Source organism: Cyprinus carpio, chromosome B17, assembly GCF_018340385.1.
Source record: "Cyprinus carpio isolate SPL01 chromosome B17, ASM1834038v1, whole genome shotgun sequence".
In the NCBI taxonomy this organism is placed as follows: domain Eukaryota; kingdom Metazoa; phylum Chordata; class Actinopteri; order Cypriniformes; family Cyprinidae; genus Cyprinus; species Cyprinus carpio.
The window spans coordinates 21,870,274-21,892,953 of record NC_056613.1 but is presented as its reverse complement, the minus strand read 5'-3'; the positions used below and the strand labels follow the sequence as shown (position 1 = coordinate 21,892,953).

Below are 22,680 nucleotides of genomic sequence, written 5' to 3'. Positions count from 1 at the left end.
TGTTAAAGAACTGCTAATTCAACAGTCTGATGAAGAAGTTATTAAGGATCAACTAAAGTTGTTTGAACCTAAAGTAGAGGCTTTAAGTAAATTTTCAATTGAAGATTTTTTGTGCAATTCAAATCTATTTTGTGCAATTCTCCTCTATGAGCACTAGACACTTTTCACACACACTCCTGTGTGTACATAATCCCACAAAAGACTCAGTAATGTTTTTACATGCTCATGCACTACAAATCATCTTGCACTGTTCCCCCAGCCAGCTGCTTGACTTACAATGTTTCTCTTTGTGTCACACGTGCTGGTGTGCTAAGTAAAACGCTCGACAAAGCAGATAACAAATAAGGCTTTTAATGATCCATGGGAGGAAAAGGGCACAACCAAACACAAATCCAAGTCATCCAACATAATCCTCATTCATGATACAGGTTATAACAAACTCAGCAAACTCAATAGCGGACAAAGGAATACGGGAGAACACAGACTATAAATAGAGAATGTAATCAGAGGGAAACAGAAACAGGTGTGGGTCTAATTAATTAACTAAACAAGAAAAGGAACATGGACAAATAAGGAAACTAAGTGATAACATAAGTCCATAACTGTGACAGTTTGCCCCCTCCTGGAACGGTGCATGCTCACACCGACAGAATAGTCCAGAGGAGGGAGGGTGGGGGTTCAGGAGGTGGCCGTGGGGCAGGCAAGGGGCAGGCAATGGAGAGGGAGCATAGACCATAGTACCAGAGTGGAGTGGATGGAGGGAGGAGCCAGGGAGGAGCCCGGAGCAGGAGGAGCCAGATGGACATCCAGAGGCCAGCCAGGATAGCGGGCCATGGTGGAGTCGACAGTGGGAGTAGCCATGGTGGAGGAGGAGCCGACAACACCAGGAGGCCGACTGAAGGAGACTGAGCCGGTGGATGAGGAGCCCAGGATGGAGCAGAGCAGCCACAGAGCCAGGGTGACACCGAGGACCTGGAGAGCCAAGGCGGAGCAGAAGGCTCAGGCGACCGAGGCAGAGGCGGGGCTCCGGAAGACCACTGCAGAGCCGGAGCGACTGAGGATGAAGGTGGAGCTGGAGGGAAGGAGGAGCCTGCCTGAGCTGGAGGGATGTAGTGATGAGGCGAAGCCAGAGGAGTGGAGTCCCGAGGCGGCGGATGGTCGACGACTGACCAAGGTGGAGCTGGAGGGACGAGGGAACCCAGTGGAGCTGGTGGGATGAAGGGCCACGGTGGAGACGAGGGAGCTAAGATCCAAGGCAGAGCCGATGGGTCGAAGGACAGAGGTGGAGTCCAGGACTCGAAGGCTGGAAGCGGAGACAAGGGATCCTCACGCCAAGGTGGAGCTGGAGACTGGAAGTCCCAAGGCGGATCAGAGCGCCCAGATGAAGCTGACTGAAGGTGAACTGAGGGACTGACAGGCACCAGCGTCGATAGGACTGAGGAACTGGCTGGTTTTTGGAGAGGAGGTAGGAGAGGGAGACTGGGAGGGAACACAGAAGGACTTGAGCTGGACGGAACCAGCGGAGATACAGGAGATTCAGGGCTGGGCGGAACCTGCGGAGCCACAGGAGATTCAGGGCTGGGCGGAACCAGCGGAGACATAGGAGGACTGGGAGTTACCTCCCCAAACCAGTCTATTAAATCCATTTCAAAAATGGCCATAAGTTCCTCTGTATATGGTCCAGTGACCAGTGGCAGCTCACCCTCAGCAGCAGGAGTGTGGGTCGGGCCTCCCTCCAAGCCCTCGATCTCCACCAGTACTCCCACGATGCACAGTGTTGCCGGCTCACACACCTGGTCAGTCGTGCTCTCTAGTCCTAGCTCCGCAGTGATGATTGGCTCTGTAATCATGTCCGGCTCGGGATCTGCAGCTGCGGTGGGCTCTGGCACTTGCTCCGTGCAGTGGGATGACAGCTGGCTGGTCTCTGGTTTGGGAGTGGGGCTGGAGATATTCTCCTCAGCGGGGCAGATGGTGAACGGTGATACGTTAATCTCCAATACCCACTACACGAAAGCGGTGAAATCCTCTTTGGGACCGTTTGCTGGTAGGCGTGCCTTACATCTGTTCAATAATTTGCAATCAAGTCAACGATATCGCTGTAAATGAAGTGTCCCCAACTAAGCAAGCCAGAGGCGACAGCGGCAAGGAACCAAAACTCCATCAGTGACAGAATGGAGAAAAAACCTTGGGAGAAACCAGTCTAAATTTGACTGCCAGTTCTCCTCTGACCAGACGAAACCAGCAGTTCAATTCCAGGCTGCAGCAAAGTCAGATTGTGCAGAAGAATAATCTGTGTCCTGTGGTCTTGTCCCAGTGGTCGTCTGAGACAAGGTCTTTACAGGGGATCTGTCTCTGGGACTCTAGTTGTCCTGGTCTCTGCTGTCTTTCAGGGCTGTAGAGGTCCTTTCTAAGTGCTGATCCACCATCGGGGCTGGAAACGTACTGGATCCGGGTGACTGCAGTGACCCTCTAACTTGGATAAAGACTGGATCTGGTGGCTATGGTGACCTCGGAATAAGAGAGAAAGAAACAGACTAATATTATCGGTAGATGCCATTCTTCTAAAGATGTAGCAAGTACATCGGGTGTTATGGGAAGTGTTCCCGGTTCTGGTTTACCTAATTAATGTAGCCTAAAAATCCTTTAACGGATTTGGATATTAGAAGCATATTAGTGTGCTATGTGTAAGCCAGGTTAAAGAGATGTGTCTTTAATCTAGATTTAAACGGTAAGAGTGTGTCTGCCTCCCGAACAATGTTAGGTAGGTTATTCCAGAGTTTGGGCGCTAAATAGGAAAAGGATCTGCTGCCCGCAGTTGACTTTGATATTCTAGGTATTATCAAATTGCCAGAGTTTTGAAAACACAGCAGACGTGGAGGACTATAATGCAGAACAACCACCCAATAAAGCATTACAATAATCTAACCTTGAGGTCATAAACGCATGGATTAACATTTCTGCATTTGACAATTGAGAGCATAGGCTGTAATTTAGATATATTTTTGAGATGGAAAAATGCAGTTTTACAAATGCTAGAAACGTGGCTTTCTAAGGAAAGGTTGCTATCAAATAGCACACCTAGGTTCCTAACTGATGACGAAGAATTTCACAGAGCAGCCATCAAGTATTAGACAGAGTTCTAGGTTATTACATGCAGAGCTTTTAGGTCCTATAATTAACACCTCTGTTTTTTCCGAATTTAGCAGTAAGAAATTACTCGTCATCCAGTTTTTTATATCGACTATGCATTCTGTTAGTTTTTCAAATTGGTATGTTTCGCTGTGCCATGAAGAAATATAGAGCTGAGTATCATCAGCATAACAGTGAAAGCTAACACCGTGTTTACTGATGATATTTCCCAAGGGTAACATGTAAAGCGTAAAGAGTAACAGCCCTAGTACTGAGCGTTGAGGTACTCCATACTGCACTTGTGATCGATATGATATCTCTTCATTCACTGCCATGAATTGATGGCGGTCATATAAGTACGATTTAAACCATGCTAATGCACTTCCATTAATGCCAGTAAAGTGTTCTAGTCTATGCAAAAGAATGGTGTGGTCAATAGTGTCGAACGCAGCACTAAGATCCAATAGCACTAATAGAGAGATACAACCATGATCAGATGATAAGAGCGGGTCATTTGTAACTCTAAGGAGAGCAGTCTCAGTACTATGATACGGTCTAAATACTGACTGGAAATCCTCACAGATGCCATTTTTCTCTAAGAACGAATATAATTGTGAGGATACTACCTTTTCTAGTATCTTGGACAGAAAAGGGAGATTCGAGATCGGTCTATAATTAACTAGTTCTTTGGGGTCAAGTTGTGTTTTTTTGATGAGAGGCTTAATAACAGCCAGTTTGAAGGTTTTGGGGACATATCCTAATAACAATGAGGAATTAATAATCCATGGGTATTGTATACAGTCGTGGCCAGAAATATTGGCCCCCTTGGTAAATATGATCAAAAAAGGCTGTGAAAATTCATCTGCATTGTTAATCCTTTTGGTCTTTTTATGTAAAAAAATCACAAAAATGTATCCTTTCATTGGATAATAAGAATTTAAAATGGGGGGATATATCATTATGAAATAAATGTTTTTCTTTAATACACATTGGTCACAATTAATGACCCCCTTTTATTCAATACTTTTTGAAACCTCCATTTGCCAGTTTAACAGGTCTAAATTTTCTCCTATAATGCCTGATGAGGTTAGAGAACACCTGACAAGAGATCAGAGACCATCCCTCATCCGGAATCACTCCAGACCCTTTAGATTCCCAGCTCCATGTTGGTGCTTCTCCTCTTCAGTTCACTCCTCTCATTTTCTGTAGGGTTCAGGTCAGAGGACTGGAATGGCTATAGCAGAATCTTGGTTTTGAGCTCAGTGACCCATTTCTGTGTTGTTTTTGAGGTTTGTGTTTGGATTATTATATGGTTGGAAGATCCAAGCATGGCCCATTATAAGATTTCTAACAGAGTCAGTCACTTACTGATATTTTATCTGTTGGTATTTGATAGAATCCATGATGACATGTATCTAAACAAGATGTCCAGGACCTCCAGCAGAAATATAGGCCCACAACATCAAAAATACAGCAGTATATTTCATTGTACACATGGGGTACTTATTTTCTCTGGTTTTCACCAAACCCATCTTGAGTGTTTGCTGCTAAAAAGCTCATTTTTTAGTTTCATCTGATCATAGAAGCCATTCTCATTTAAAGTTCCGGTCATGGCTGATAACTGAATATGCTTTAGTTTGTTTTTGAATGAGCTAGGAGAATTTTTCTTGTAACCCTCCCAAACAACATGTGTTGATGTAGGTTCTGTTTGACAATTTTTTAAAAGGTTTTCTGAACCAGAGACATAACTATTTTCTGCAATTCTCCAGCTGTGACCCTTGGAGAGTCTTTAGCTACTCAAACTCTCCTTCTCACCGCACATTAGGACAATATAGACACACGTTCCTCTTCCAGGCAGTTTTGTAACATTTTCTGTTGGTTGGAAATTCTTAATTATTGCCCTGATGGTGAAAATGGGATTTTCAATGCTCTAGCTCTTTTCTTAAAGCCACTTCACTAATTTGTGAAGCTCAATTATCTTTTGCTGCACATCAGAAATATATTCTTTGGTTTTTCTCATTGTGATGGATGATTAAGGGAATTTGGGCTTTGTTTTCCCTCCTCTTTATATTTCATAAGCCAGAGCTGGATGATTTCATGTTTATAATCATGCTGGATTGCTCAAAATTGTGAATATGAATGGGAATATACTTCAGAGATATTTTACTCATAAGAATTTATAGGGGTGCCAATAATTGTGACCAACGAGTATTTGAGAAAAACATTTATTTCATAATGATATTTCCCCTCCATTTTAAATTCTTATTATCCAATAAAAGTAAACACATATTAATAATCACATCCTTTTTTTAATAAAAGACCAAAAGGATTAACAATGCAGATGAATTTTCACAGCCTTTTTTGATCATATTTACCAAGAGGGCCAATATTTTTTGGCCACAACTGTATGTGAAGCATTCGTATAGTCTGTATTTTTTTTTAGCTTATGTACTGTATAGTTAAATCGGTCAGTAGGTTAGTTGTGTATAGGTTTATACTGTTTTACTTCATTGTTGTATGTCTGTATTTATGTAGCACTGTGGTCCTGTGAGGCACGACATTTCGTTCCACTGTATGTCCACACAAGTAGCGGAATGACAATAAAGCTCAACTTGAATTTGAACTTGAAGCTGATGTGTGGATTGACATTGCTCTGCAACATAAGAAGGAATTAGTTAGTTAGTGAAGAGGTTGGCCCTGGAGACAGTATATCAGCAATATCTTCTAGGATCTCTCGTAGGTCTAAAGCATGTGATGTACGCTCTGTTACTTCATCAGTTTCATCTGCATGCCAAAAGGCAGCATTCCTAGCAAAGGCAGCAACATTAAAACAAAGGCAAGCTTTGGATGAAAAATAGTTCCACCCACATCCCCAAAAACACCAACCTAAACATGCCACTACACAACACACCCAAAATAAATGTCTGTTTGTTTACACCCCATTTACCTTAAATGTCTGTTCACTACCTACACGCCACATTTACCTTACATGTCTTTTTTTTTATTTAATTATGTTTTTAATGTGTAGATGTGTATATGTCTCAGCTAGCTTGTGATGCATTAAAACAGTGAGAGGTGTAGTGCAGCCCAGGCCAGAGACCCAGCCCACCCACACGCCACACTTACCCTGTGTATGTTTTTTTTTTTTTTTGTATGGGTTGTATATATGTCTCAGATAGTTTGTGATGCATTAAAACAGTGAGACGTGTAGTGCAGCCCATGCCAGAGACCCAGCCCAACCACACGGCACACTTACCCTGTGTATGTTTTTTTTTTATTTCTTTTGTATGGGTTGTATATATGTCTCAGATAGTTTGTGATGCATTAAAACAGTGAGACGTGTAGTGCAGCCCATGCCACACAGCCCAACCACACGGCACACTTAACCCGTGTATGTTTGTTTATTTACCCCTCCCACCCCCCATCTCCTTTGCCTCCTTTATACACACACACACAGCTAATATGTGAGGTATTGAAAAAAGTGAGGCATGCTAGCCAGGACCAGCCAGGTCAAGAGAAAAGCTGCGGGGAGACACAAGCCCTAAGCCCCTCCTAACATCCACTCACCCGTATTACAACTCCACCTCAACTGGATAAAGACCTAGATGTCACAGCCTACTGGGGACCAGAGGCTTTTAAACCCTTTCTTAACAGTGTTTCCGGTAACACTTTCTATGAAGCCTGTATTTATAATACATTATAAGGATATTCTTAAGGCATTATAATGAATGCATAATGCATTATAAAAAACGTATAATATGTTATATCAACTCATGAATAATCATAACAACAATAATAATACATCATAATACTTATGAAACGTATTTGTGGTTATAAGTTTAAAAGTATGATTACTTATAACACACAATGCACACCATATTAAATCTACTTCATTTACAGAATAATGGACTGTATCATATCTTCACATTGTTTATTTAAGATCTGCACAGTATCTTACTACAGCTTGTGAGTGGTTAGATGTTGAGTGTTATTTCAGTGTTTCCTGTGGAGCTAATGTTAAAGGGGGGCTACAATCAATTTCATGTATTCAGAGTTGTTTACAGTGTTAAAGAGATGGATTCTCATGCTAAACATGGCCAAAGTTTTAAAAAATAATTTGGACGAATGACGGAGAATTTCTGTGCCGAAAATCTTACTCCCGGGTTGGTATAATGCTGCGTTCCAGGCAGGTTTTTGAGCCCGTAAGTCACGACTTCAAACCACGTCTCACGACTTTGTAGCATTCCAGGCAAGTCACGCGAAACTGCCTGAGCAATTGTAGCTAGATTATTAATTTTATTGCAACGTTATATTGTCCTAAAGTCTATTTCTACCATGTACCACTTGCATAAACACCGCATCCATAGGCAATAGGCTTGTTTGAGATGCGCTTTGCCTCGCCTGAAATGTAGGCGGCTGCAGTAAGGAGAGGGGTCAAAAAAGACCTTTGAATTCGGACACTTCCTGAATCTCGCTGTTTTGTCGCCTGCAAACGTCAGCAATTGCGGAGATCGCGTTTGCGTGTTTTATCACAGATGCAGTGGATGTAATCGAAATACCACTAGGCTTGTTTGAGATGAGCAAAATCTGCGCAGAACCAGTGATCACCACGAGATGCATGCCGGTTAGAAAAGTGTCCGAGTTACGTCTGCCTTGCTCTGTTGTCATGCTGACATGTGGCAAAAAACTCTCGCGACGGCGGGGTGACTGTGTCGGACTGAGCAGTCGAGCGCAGTTGCTCTCCATCCACTGCGGTCTTCAAAAGCATGATGGGAAACGACTGACTGACGACACAGCTTCATGGTCATTGGCTGAGAATGTCAGCTGATACATTTTCTCTTTATTCTTAGAATTAGATTACCCATTTATTTATTTATATTTACATGCGAACTAAACAAAAACAAAACACGCCTAGTGAAGTTAAGAATTAGGACATGTGTTTATTTTATTTTTCTCTTAATTAGAATTCTTTGTAATGTTCACTTCATTCTATTGTATGTTTGTGTGAATTAATAAATCAATCAATTAAAAATATACATGCACACATACATATCTAAATGGACTGTTTAGCCATTATGCCTCATCTTTGTGTGGTTCCTTTATCACGTGACAGCCCCGTAAGCTTTAACCTATGCAGCCTGAGCCAGAAAGAGAATTGATTAGTTCATCTATCGAGTCCTCCAGTTTGACCCATTCCTTTATCACGTGACAGCCCCATAAGCTTATAAAAGGCTTTAACCTATCCTTCTTTCTTTTGTCACGTAACGTGACAACATTGGATAGAGAAATTAACTTACAAACTTCCTTACAAATGGGTGCATAGTTATTATTATTATTATTATCATCATCATAATCATCATTATTATCATTATTATAATTATTTACTCTTACAGTTACTGCGTTTCTGGTCTCAAATTGTAGCTTTTTACTTAGTTTATAAATGTGTGAATTTCTGTCATGATGGTTATTTTCCATACTCTGAATGTTGTACAAAGGTAATAAAGAGTTGGTTATTATTATTATTATTATTAAGTCTCTTTCCGACTCAGACTGCATAGGTTAAAGTGTCTTTCATGTGATGAACGAATGACTCGATAAACCCGAAGACTCGAGAGATGAACTAATCAATTCTCTTTCCTGCTCAAGACTGCATTGGTTACGCTTATGGGTCTGTCGTATGGGTCTGTCACATCACTCCCAGAGACGACTCGTTCTTCCTGAGTCACATTAAAAAATTTTTCAAAATGAACGAATCGTTCAAGAATGACACATCACTACATTGCACTTATTCTGAAAAACTTGAGCAACATTTTAATATACAGGTGATTAAAAAAATGTTCTCAATTCACATCCCAAAGATATTAATAAAAAATTCACAAAGATATTCAGAAATCCCTTTTTTGAAAAATTATATACTTCAGAAACGCAACCTAATACTGGCCAGTTAAAAAGATTTTTTGATGAGTTGAATTTAAATAAACTTTTAAAAGAGGAAGTGGATGACCTTGATTCTGATATATCCTTAGATGAACTACATAATGCAGTTTTTGTTCAAAGAAAGGAAAGCCTCCCAGAATTGATGGCCTCCCAAGGTAGTTATACCTGGTGCTATGGGATTTACTAGGTCATATTTGATTAGGCACTATAAATGAGGCCATATCCGAAGCCCATTTTCACAGAGACCTCAATATACAGCTTTAATAACCGTTCTACCTAAACCCAGCAAAGATCACTCGGACTGTTCTAACTATAGGCCCATCTCCTTGATTAATGAGGATGTCAAAATCTATACTAAAGTTATTGCCAGACGTCTACAAGTAATAATACATAAATTAATTGATCCAGATCAATCAGGATTAATAACTGGATGCCTGGCTTCTGACAACATCCACCAAGTGTTACACGTCATCGCAGAATCAGGGAAATTGAAAGTGCCTAGTGGCCTTCTATTTATTGATGCCGAAAAAGCCTTTGATCAGCTTGAATGGGGCTTTCTGTGGTATACGTTAAAGAAGTTCAATTTTGTTGACCGGTTTATTAGAATGATGCTGTGATGAGTGGGGCGGGTGGAGTAATTGAAAATGAGCGACACCTGTACCACTCACTGGTCTTGAGTCCCACGGAGGAGCTCCGGAAGGATAAAAGGAGGAGGAACGACAGTGAAGGACGAGAGAGGACCAGGCCTGGATTTTATATTGTGTTTTGTTTCTGTTTGTGCGCGACAATCGTCCGCGAGGGGCTATTGTGCTGTTTTGTGTTTATTATTTTATTATATGTTTTATTTAAATATTCACCGGTTCCCCAGATACAAACTGTATACACTAATCCCATGGCCAGGGTATTTACTGGTGGACTAATTTCAGATACGTTTAATATTCATAGAGGTACCATGCAGGGTTGTCCACTTTCCCCCCTTTTGTTCAACTAATCAATAGAACCCCTGGCAAAGTATGTTAGACAGTGCAGTCTTATTACACCAATTAATATTTCCTTATATGCAGATGACTCTTTATTATTTCTATCTGACTTACAGCGCTCACTTCCTAATGCCCTCAAAATTACAGTTGAATTTGGCATACTATCGGGATTTAAAATGAATCATTCTAAAAATATTTTGATGCCTCTTAATTCCGGTGGTTTCATTTGTTCTATCCCAAACAATATCCTAATATCAACACAAGTTAAATATTTAGGGATCTAACTCAGATCCACTTTACCCCTCATCTCAAAAATAAACTATATGTCAGTTTATGGAAAAATTGAGTCTGATATTCAAAGATGGATGTATCTGCCCTCATCACCTTCTAACATTTCATTCAGCAGTGTAAGGCAATTTTGATTATATGCTGTTTAATGTTTGAGGTATTTTGCACATACATCTTCTTACATATGCTGTTGTTTATTTCTGCTGCTTTTATGCATGTTTTGATTTGAAGATTCTGTTCAGAAGATGTGTATTAGTACCCCCTACTGTATAACATTGAAAACACAGAAAGCTGGAAAATCTTTCAATGGCGGGAAAAGAGTTATGGGAAAGCATATTATTATTATCATTATTGTGGTCTACCACCACAGAAATAACACAATAAAAATAGATAGAATTTTAGATTTTTTTTTTATAATTTAAAAGTTTTTTTTTTCTTCTTCACAAAACCATACCAAAAGCATCATATGATTTCATCTGTGGTGGATATTTTGAGCTCTTAATACAATAACCTGTTGTCAAGGAGTGTATTGACTGCCTGTTGTTTGTTATTTTCATTCAGATATATACACCAGTGTGTGGTTAACCTGATACAAAAAAAAAAAAAAAGAAGAAGAAGAAGAAAAATAAAACACCTCAGATTATTATTATTATTATTATTATTACATCCTGCAGTAATGATTACACATATCTGTTGCTTAATGATTTATTTCTTAGTGGTTTTACTAATTTACACAATTATGTTAGATGTGTTCTCTAATTGTTAAGTCTTATGTTGTATGTGTATGCCCTGCTGCATTTTCAGGCACAACACTATAAACTATATGGACTGGCACAACAGTTTACGCAATGTTACAAAATGTTATGTGTCATGCCACACATATAAAAATGTAGTATACTTGTAAATCCAACATATTGTGAAGCTATGAGAATTTTACCTGCCAGTGTAGTTAAAACTTTGAACTTCTTGAAGCATTTCTGTTTCTTCATTCTTCAAACCGTTTTTCTAAGGCACGACAGGTTTCCTTTTAGATTTCAGAAAAATTAAAAAAGCAGGAAAGGAAAAAATGACCCTAAGACAGGAGTTGGGGCTCACCAGTGCTGTGTCTTTGGTTGCAGGGATCATGATTGGTTCAAGAATTATTATTTTTTTGTCTCCACAGTTTGTACTGGCATATTTAGGGAGTTCAGGGGCAAGCTTGATCATCTGGGCAGTATGTGGTATAGTATGCATGTGTACTGCTTTGTCATGTGCTGAGATAGGAACCATTATAAAAGAATCAGGGGGTGACTGACTATAGCTATATCCTTTGAATTTATGGACCTTGTCCTGCATTCTTTGTGACCTTTACAACCATATTTGTGATGAAGCCATTTGGGATTATAGCTGGTTCCCTGAGCTTTGCTAAGTATGCTTTGTGTTACGTCCCGTATTATAAGGACGGGCTTGGCAAGCGCTTTTGTTGACGATAACGGGAAACCAGCCCCAGCCGACAGATCACCAACGACACAAAACTAAGTTACATAAGTATAATTTATTTAAAGTGAAAAGAATTAAACTAAGGAGCAATGACTTCAGGGTGCCCCAAGGCCAAAATAATAAACAAAATAAACTTATAACCAAACATATATAAATTACCTAGTCAGGGAATAAAACAAAATTACACAGTAACTTCCCTAACTCCCTATAAATAAACAAATCACAAACAAGACAAAAAAAAAAATAGCAGGACCCCCCTACGCTCCTAAAACAGAACCAAATTAAATCATCATAAACAAACGAACACAATAAACCAAGATTTTGGGATCTGCCGACGGGAGGAGGAACCCGGAGCTCTTCACACCAACAAGCCAACGCCAGAATGAGCTCCCATCTTCGGTAAGTGCCGCCCTTTTAAAGGCGGCGAATGAGTAGATCCACCAATCAGACTCCACCGACGACAGCCAATCCCTGCACACATATACAAAACAACACCCACACAAAACAGATACCTAGGATCGTAACACCCCCACACGTAAAAAAAAAAAACTATTTTTTTCCTTCTTCCCCTTTTAGACAAAACTAAAAGAACGAGATAAGGCATCTGCTAGTACATTGTCCTTGCCTTTTTTATAGCGAATCTCAAGATTAAAATCTTGAATAATCAAGGACCAGCGCATAATTCGTTGATTTGCATTGCGCATTCGAGACAAAAATAAAATTTTACCCAGGCTGTACACCTCCCATACTGTTACGGAATACCCAGGAGGCGGAGGATAACAGAAAGACAGTTTTATTCAGGCACAAGCAGAGGAGCGGGTAGTGCTGGGAAAAGTGATATGGAGACTGGCAGTGATGAATGGATCCGTAGTAGAGGGGTAGAGACGTCAATGTAGGGAGGTGTACCACACACATGCACGGAGATGGCTGGGAACTTCTGGAGATCGCTGGAGAGAGGTGAGTAGCGATAAAGTTAGTCCTTAGAGTTAGCATAAAGGTAAGACCTTGTTGCCAATGAGACCGGACGCTGACTGAGTGCGTGTGTGTGGTATTTGTAGTACAGAGGTGATTGACTGTTGATGAGGGTCAGGTGGAAGTGCTCAGTACTCAGGTGAGGGCGTGTGCTGTGATTGAATGGAGGTGGAACCTGGCGTGTCTGTAACAGTACCAGAGGTGGAAAGAGTACAAAAATATTCTACTCAAGTAAAAGTACCATTACATTAATGAAATTTTACTTAAGTACAAGTAAAAGTACCAGTCTAAAAATCTACTCAAGTAAAAGTAAAAAGTAGTTCATTTAAAATTTACTCAGAGTAAAAATTACTTAGTTACATTTTAACAGTGGAAGGGAGGCAAAAATGGGACAGGCAAGGGTGTCAAACTCAGTTCCTGGAGGGCCACAGTCCTGCGCGGTTTAGATATAACCCTAATTAAACACACCTGAACCAGCTAATTTAACCATTTAGGCCAGTGGTCTCCAACCCTGCTCCTGGAGAGCTACTGTCCTACAGATTGCAGCTCCAACCCTAATCAAACACACCTGAACAAGCTGTTCAAGGTGTTCAGGGCTACTTCATAGTTACAGACAGGTGTGTTTGGAGCAGGGTTGGAACTGAAGTCTGCAGGACGGTAGCTCTCCAGGAGCAGGGTTGGAGAATGCTGATTTAGGCTTATTTGAAAACTACATGATATGCGTGCTGGAGGGTTAGAACTAAACTCTGCAGGGCTCCGGCCCTCCAGGAACTGAGTTTGACACCCAGGCCTATTAATCTCAAACTAGTTGTTTTTAATTAAAGGAATCAGTTATTTAGAATAATAAGACATTTGGGCTGTTACCAGGCAAATCAGTATCAACAAACTCATCTTTTCAGACTAAATGCAGAAGCTTCATTGGAAGTGACATTTAGATGTATTTACACACTGTTTAATGCAGGATAAGAATGCATCTAACCTGCAGTTACAAATGCATGAATAATGTTTTGATATAAAAGACTTAAAATGTTGAATACTCATTTGAAATTATAAGAAATTAATTATAAAAAAAAAAACCCAAAAGATACTTTAAATGTGAAATTAAAATGGCCAGTATGTGTCAGCAAGTCACTGTTAATAAGTGAGTCATTGCGATTGAACCGAATAATTTAAATGGTTGATTCATTCAGGAACGAAACACTGTCATGTTGCTCAGAGACAAAACTGTGCTTCAGTGGCTGTTTCTAATTATTTTTTGTTGTAAAAATAGAGCAAAAACAGGCAATATGGTGTCTAAAACGCAAGTCTCTTAATTAACTTGTTTACTGACCTGTTGTAAAAATAAATAAATAAATAAATAAATATATATATATATATATATATATATATATATATATATATATATATTTAATCATGATGATTTTTGTAGGAAAAGACGGCATTCTTTGTGTGATTTTGATTTACTATATGAAATGATATATGTAAATTTTCTGCCCCTATATCTTCAATTTTGTGATCATTCTAAATGCATTTTACAAGACTGAATCATACAGTGAAAGAACGCACTATAAATGCGCTCGCACATAATAAAAAAAACAATTATGATATTATCGCAGACGATATATATCGCACACTCCACACCACTGTCTTTTTGGCTAATTTGTGCAAACCTCTTGCTAAAATGTCAAAGCTTCATTTTGACCACCAATGCAACGATGCATTTTTATCATAATTTATCTTACCTCTACATGCTTGCGAAGGGTTGATGTCTTGTCGAGATTTTAGAAGCTGCTAGTTTGGTCTCCCTAGGTAAGCACAGCTTACACTGCACAATAGAGCATAAATATGGCCAGGGGTTCACTTCATTTCCTTCGAGTCCAACTTCAGAATATGACGGGTTTCGTTTTCAGCGGTGTCTGCACCAACGCCTGTTTTGTCCGTCTGCATCTTTCTTGTGATTTTAGCGCCAGTTTGCCCTCCTGCCCATTATTTACTGACGTAGTTTACAGGGAGCAATTTTTTTTTTAATGTGTTTTAAAATGTAGCGAAGTACAATACTTCAAACAAAATATACTTAAGTAAAAGTAAAATTACAGATTTTAAAAATTACTTTAAAAAGTAGTAGTACACAAAAAAGCTACTCAATTACAGTAACGCGAGTAAATGTAATTCGTTACTTTCCACCTCTGAACAGTACCCCCCTCCCCACGGCCCGCTCCTGAGGGCCGAGGACCCCGACGACGTGGTGGACGTCCTCTTCCTCTGGGAGCTGGCCTGTTAGGATGACTGGAGTGGAAGGTGTTTAGTAAGTTCGGATCCATACCATATCCCTCCCAGTCCAATAGGTATTCAAGTTGTCCACCATGCCGCCGGGAGTCCAGGATGTCTCTTACTTCGTAAGGCAGCAACGTCTTCAAGGAGGAAGCGTCCAGACCCTCTCGCTCTCCCGAAACCAGTAGTCGATGGCGGGGACATCCGAGGGTTCTCCTGACCAGGGGAAGAGTGGAGGTTGTTAGCCGAGCACGCACTGGAATGGAGTGAGTCCGGTGGTAGGTTGTCGCAGGGAGATCTGTGTGTACTCGGCCCACCCTAGGAACTGGTTCCAGGAGTTCTGGTGGCCGTGACAGAAGGTACGGAGGAAGCGTCCAATCTCCTGAACCTTCCTCTCCGTCTGCCCGTTAGATTGTGGATGGTATCCAGAGGACAGACTGATGGCCACACCTAGGAGCGAATGGAATGCTTTCCATACCTGGGAGATGAACTGAGGACCTCTGTCTGAGACGATGTCTTCTGGGATGCCGAAGTACCTGAAGACATGGTTAAATAGTAACTCGGCCATTTCCATGGACGTGGGCAGACCTTTCAGGGGGAGAAGACGACATGACTTAGAAAATCTGTCCACTATGACAAGAATGCAGGTATTATTATCAGAGGGAGGAAGATCAGTAATAAAATCCACCTCTAGGTGTGACCACGGGCGATTAGGGACGGGCAGAGGATGGAGCTTGCCTGATGGTAGATGGCGTGGGCTTTTAGAGATGGCGCAGTCTGTACATCCGTTCACATACCTTCTGATGTCAGAGGCCATGTTGGGCCACCAGAAGCGTTCCCTTAGCAACGAGAGGGTTTTCAACCCGGCGGGGTGTTACCAGCCCCAACAGATGTGTGAGCGGAGTGAATGAGTGGAGTGCGCCGTGTCCTGGGGATGTACTGGTGTCCCGGTGGGCAACCCGGCGGGGTGTTGGTAGCCGGATCGGATGAAGGAAGAGTCTCGGCAGACCAGGTAATGGGGCTGATGATGACTTTTTCTGGGAGTATGGTTTCTAGTTCTTCTAGGTTTTCTTTGGGGGCATGACACCGGGACAGGGCGTCAGCCTTCACGTTCTTAGCCCCTGGGCGATACGAGATGGTAAAATGGAAGTGGGTGAAGAATAGTGCCCAGCGGGCCTGTCTTGGATTTAGCCTCTTGGCGACCCGAAGATACTCAAGGTTCTTGTGGTCAGTGAGAAAGGGGTGTTTGGCTCCCTCCAGCCAATGCCTTCATTCTTCCAGGGCCAACTTGATGGCCAAAAACTCACGGTTGCCGATGTCATAATTTACCTCCGCCGGGTTGAGCTTCCGGGAGAAGAAGGCGCATGGGTGGAGGCGACTGGGATTCCCCTGCTGCTGAGATAAGACTGCTCCCACTCCGGTAGTAGAGGCGTCGACTTCAACGATGTAGGGTCGGTTGGGGTCAGGATGGACCAGGAGTGGAGCGGTCGTAAATGCCTTCTTGAGGGAGTTGAAGGCCTCTGTGGCGGCTGGAGTCCAAGAGAGTGATTTTGGCTTATTCCAGAGGAGACTAGTGAGAGGGCTGGTGATGGCACTGTAGTTTTGGATGAAACGTCTGTAGAAATTGGCAAAGCCAAGGAATCGTTGGAGTTCCTTGATGGTGGTAGGTATGGGCCAATCCCTTACAGTATTTACCTTCCCCTCGTCCATCCGGATGCCACTGCTGTTGATGTTGTAACCAAGGAACTGCACTGAGGGCTGATGGAAGGAGCATTTCTCGGCCATGAGGTAGAGCTGAAAGGCCCTCAGGCATTGCAGGACCTCCGCAACGTGGCGACGATGTTCCGCTAGGCTCCGGGAGTAAATGAGGATATCATCAATGTAGACGAGGATGAACTTATGGAGGAACTCCTGGAGCACCTCATGGATGAAATCCTGGAAGACGGAGGGGGCGTTAACAAGTCCATACGGCATCACGCAGTACTCATAGTGGCCAGTAGGGGTGATGAAGGCTGTTTTCCACTCGTCCCCCTCTCGTATCCGGATGAGGTTGTAGGCGCTGCGGAGGTCCAACTTGGTGAAGACAGTGGCACCATGGAGATGTTCCAGGGCAGCTGGGACGAGGGGAAGTGGGTATCGGAACTTGACAGTTATGTTGTTAAGAGCCCGATAATTGATACAGGGTCGTAAGCCTTCTTTTCAACGAAGAAGAAACTCGAAGCAGCAGGGGAGGTAGATGGACGAATGTAACCCTGGGCCAGCGCCTCCTTGATGTACTCCTCCATGGCCTTCTCCTCCGGAATGGAAAGGGGGTAGATCCTTCCTTTAGGCACTGGTTTACCCGGAAGCAGATCGATGGCACAGTCCCACGGCCGGTGTGGAGGCAGCTTGGAAGACCGTTTGGGGCATAATACGTCACTGAAGGGGGCGTAGCATGTTGGGATGGAGATGGATTGGTTCTCCACCGGGCTCTCAATTGAGGTAGTACAAACTGCAAGAGGTGCAGGGGTAGGTTTGCCTGGGACAGGACAACCGGTGATGCAGCTCTGGAAACAGGAGTCGCCCCACTTCAGGACTTCGCCCGTCTTCCACGAGATGACAGGGTTATGCTGCTCCAACCATGGGCACCCTAGGATGACGTCAGCGGTGGATTCCTCCAGAACCAGCAGGTGGATCTCCTCTTGGTGGAGTAGTCCGGTTAGGAGGGTAATGGGACCCACACTATAATGCACACATCTTCTACTCAACGGCCTTCCGGTTACTGTGTGGACCTGGTAGGCTGACGGCGTTGCCGTGGTAGAGAGTTTGAGGTGACGGCAGAGGGTGCCTGAGATAAAGTTGCCGGCTGACCCAGAATCGAGGAGGGCGGAAACTGGAAGAGAGATGTCAGCGGCAGTAAGTGTCACAATAGTGGTGAGTGGTTTCATTTGATACTTCGAAGGGAGAATGGCACTCACCATGGGACGAGGAGGACGGACGGGGCATACAGAGATGATATGCCCCGGGGATGCACAGTAGAGGCATAGATTCTGGGCCAGCCGTCTTTGTCGTTCAGCCGCCGCCGTGAGTCAATAGGAGTCGACTAGCATGGGTTCGTTGGCTGGTTCTGGGGAGCTGACGGCCTCTGGTCGGCAGAGTGGCAAGTTGGGATAAGCCTGGCCCTGGTGCTCTTCTAGGCACGACTGCATACAGGTGGCGAAGCGGATGGAGAGTTGAATGAACCGTTCAAGCCCGATGGTATCCTCATATGCAGCGAGATGCAACCGCACTCGAGGTTCCAATCCCTGACAGTAGGTAGTCAGCAAGGCCTGTTTGTTCCATCCACTGGTGGCCGCTAGAGTCCTGAACTGAAAAGCATATTCATTGACAGACATTTTTCCCTGTTTAAGGTTATACAGCTTCTCACCAATAGACGAGTCCCAAGCTGGTCTGCAAAAAACTTCTCGGAAATGGTCGATGAAGCTGGAATAAGACTGGATAACTGGGTTATTCTGAGTCCAAATTGAATCGGCCCACAGAAGTTATTAACAATGCTACCGAGAAATCACAAATGCTACCTTGGATCTTTCGGTTGGGTACAAGTGCGGTTGCATCTCCAGGATCAACGAGCATTGAAGAAGAAAACCGCTGCAATCCTCCGCCGAACCAGAGTAGGGCACCGGCCGGGCCATGGGACTGGCATGCACGGCAGGTGAGGGAGTGCTGGCGTTGTTGGCGGAAGTGCTTGCTGGTGTCGGGGATGTGGGTAGAGTGGTGAGTGTCTGACGTAATGCGTCGACCAGGTCTTGGAAGGGATCCGTGAGACTCATGCTTGTGCCGATCGGTCTTTGTCCGGTTTCTGTTATGAAATACCCAGGAGGCTGAGGATAACAGAAAGACAGTTTTATTCAGGCACAAGCAGAGGAGCGGGTAGTGCTGGGAAAAGTGATATGGAGACTGGCAGTGATGAATTGATCCGTAGTAGAGGGGTAGAGACGTCAAGGTAGGGAGGTGTACCACAAACACGCACAGAGATGGATGGGAACTTCTGGAGATCGCTGGAGAGAGGTAAGTAGAGATAGAGTTAGTCCTTAGAGTTAGCATAAAGGTAAGACCTTGTTGGGAACGAGACCGGACGCTGACTGAGTGCGTGTGTGTGGTATTTGTAGTGCAGAGGTGATTGACTGTTGATGAGGGTCAGGTGGAAGTGCTCAATACTCAGGTGAGGGCGTGCGCTGTGATTGAATGGAGGTGGAACCTGGCGTGTCTGTAACACATACTAATGGTAATGTGTATTGCTGCAGCATGTGTGTCAGTGATTGCAACTGCCAGCCTGCAAAATATAAATTTTACCATTGCTGCTCAGGCAGTCTTTATGGTGGAGAGATTTGTATGTCTAATGATAATAGTTATTGGAGGAATAATAACACTTTTACAGGGAAATTATGGAAGTCTCTTAAATTTAGAAAGTGCCTTCGCAGACACAAAGCTTGGTATCAGTACTGTTGGAATGGCACTGTATCAATGCCTGTGGTCATATGCTGGGTGGTACAACTTAAACAATGTTACTGAGGAGGTGAAAAGGCCAGAGGTGAGATTAAGTCTTCTGCAATGTCATTACTATGTGCAGTGTTGACATGAATGAAATAAGTTGATGTCATTATATAATTAAGGTGATAAATGTGGATATGTCACAACCGCAAAATTATATGGTTTATCACTATAATCCTCTCATTAATGAAATTATTTTGTTTTTCAGGTGAACCTGCCAAGGGCACTGATGATAGCTATTCCCATGGTAACGATTCTGTACCTACTAGTCAATGTCAGTTATCTAGCTGTCATGACACCCACAGAGATGATATCATCCAGTGCAGTGGCTGTCACTTGGGGGTAAGGATTTTGAGTGCTGTACAAAAATGTATTTTTAGATATAATTGTATGCATAAATGTTATGTGCAAAAATACTATTTTGTATTGTTATTTTACATTATTTGAATATTATAGATGGGACAGGGATTTTTGTTCTATGATGTGCAAGGTTTTTTATTTTATTTTTGCAAAGAATAAAGTATTAGGAGGATGGGGCTGGGTGATGTCTGTTGCTGCAGCACTATCAGCCTTTGGTTCTCTAAATGGATCCTTTTTCAGTGGAGGACGAATGTGTTACGTAGCAGCAAGAGAGGGACACATGGTGAGAAAATTGCTTTGGAAATAACTGAAAACAATGTGAAAGACAAATCAGTAATTTGAGTGTAATGCAGAATTTGTAAATATAAAGAAAAATATAAAGACATTTTTACCCAGATATACTACTTATACAGTGCATGCATATTTATTATGCAAGTTGATATTCTGATCATTTTTTTCCAAGCACATTTTACCAATTCCAAACCACATCAATTTTAATAGCTCCTATTAATTTTGTATTTAATCATTTATAAGTGATATAAAATTCCACAAAGGCTGGAAGTGAAAAGGTCCTTATATTAAGGTGGGCATAATTATTAAGCAGATTTTTTTTATAGAGGAAATAAGAGCCAAAACGAGAATAACCTCAGACCGAAAAGTCCTAAATTATTAAATGCACATGAGAAGGATAAAATACTAATGCAATACTAGAATTTGCAAAGTTAAGGCATGACCATTGGACAAACGAAACACTCACTGGATCAGCAGGGTCCGAAAACAACAGGTGGAGTAGAATAAATACATGTTAACTGCAAAAGAAATTAATAATTAGGGTGAAGAACAACATGAAAAACCAACATTAAACATCCATTCCCAATCGCCACCATTTTTTCAAAACTGCAACATGGGTTTTACATGGTTTCTAGCCAGACCAAGGATAAAAATTATAGTTCCACTGCTTCTGATGATTCAGTTTTATCTGTTTATTTCACTGTTTATCGAACTGTGTTCAAAGTTTTGCATTGATTATATTTAAACACACACACACACACACACACACACACACACACACACACACACACACACACACATATATATATATATATATATATATATATATTTATACACACACACACACACACACACACACACACACACATTTTTTAATTTTAGCATCTGAAAAAGCTTTATCTTTGCACCATGACAGATATACAGATAATTAAATTAACCACTATGATGTATGATAAATATACATGTGCTATCTAGATCTAGAAAAGAACAATTATATGTTTCCTGTCTTTCAGCCAGACATCCTGGCCATGGCTCACATGCGCAGGCTTACTCCCTCTCCAGCCCTCATTTTCAACACAATCATTGCTCTTATTGTTCTCATTCTGGGAGAGTTCCAGGCCATAGTGAACTACTTCAGGTATAGTGCCTGATTTTGTATGACTTTTAACATGTATGTACTATTGAAATTAAGGTAATAAAAAATAGTGCTTAAAAGAGTCTAAATAGAACTACATGAAAAAAGTATATCGATACAAACTTTGATGTTGGCTTGAGAAAGCCTGACCAGAAAGTTGGAAGAAGCCTAGCTTTAAAAGTTTGAAGTTTGAAGGTGTTCAGTTTGAAGTAATTAGAAGTTTGAATAAGTAGCAGTTTTAAAAGTGTCACGATGCTCCTGAGGAGGCAAGGAACGCAGATATGATGGAGTGTAACGAGTAACAATCTTTATTGATCCAAACGGGGGTAACAGGGCAGACAGGAACACACATGAAGCACATAGTATAGACGACAACGGACAAAGGAACCAAGGCACAGACAATACTTTAAATACACACACACACACACACACACATACATATTAGTGATGGGCAATGATTACATTGTTCAGTAGCTATTAATAGCATGATTTTTCTGCAATTAATCACGATTATTCACATTGTTATGCACAAAACTAAATAATGAATTCAAAAGTAGTGTATTGCACTCTTTTTTCATTTAAAAGTACTGCTATGAACACAAGTGCAATAACATTTGTTTTTTTTTTTTTGGTTGGTTGGTTGATTTATTTATTTTTTTACAGCAGGGTCATTACATGTCAAATCAACCAAATTTCAGAGATTTTCCCATCTCACATTTTTGATTTTGCGCATATTTTTTTTCTGAAGGAAAATTTTGTAGAAGGGCAATTTTCACCTGAGATTCAGAGCAATATTACAGGAGGTTTAAAATGACTTATGAAAGTCATTCACAATGTTATTTTTACACAGAGATTAGTTGGTCTTTTGGGAAAATATGTTGACTTTAGCAATCTTTGTTACATTATGTGCCAATGGTGACCATTCAAAAATGGGGAAAGAGCACTTTTCACGTTTTTTGTAAAAGTTTTCATGCCTGTAACTCAAAAAATATTAAAGATATCTCAATGCCCTTTTAGATATTGATTTGGCATTTTCATTTTTAAGCACCCATATGGTTCGGTTCCAGAGATACTGGAATTTCAACATGGCTCCAGGAGTAAATTGTTAAAATGTACATATTTTCAGTGGTTAAAAACCAAAAGTGACTCAATTTGCAAAAATATAGTACTTCTTTTCTTTTAAAGAGGAATGCCTGAAGAAAAAATAATGTTGAAACTAGAGATGCATCTCATTTACTTCTGTCAAAGCAACTGCATTGAACATACCTGACTGATTGTCATTAATATAATTTTCCAAAGTTTGCATGC

General features: G+C 41.6%; 1 protein-coding gene across 1 annotated transcript; it reads left to right on the top strand.

The window, feature by feature from the left end:
• Positions 1-859: 859 nt before the first annotated feature.
• Positions 860-22,314, top strand: zmp:0000001267 (b(0,+)-type amino acid transporter 1). The gene is given in 8 exon segments (XM_042743118.1): positions 860-1,109; positions 1,541-2,044; positions 11,345-11,625; positions 11,627-11,783; positions 19,307-19,626; positions 19,795-19,941; positions 20,101-20,229; positions 21,251-22,314. Coding segments are annotated over 8 exon segments (1,926 nt in total). The 3' UTR covers positions 21,389-22,314.
• The last annotated feature ends 366 nt before the right edge of the window (positions 22,315-22,680 follow it).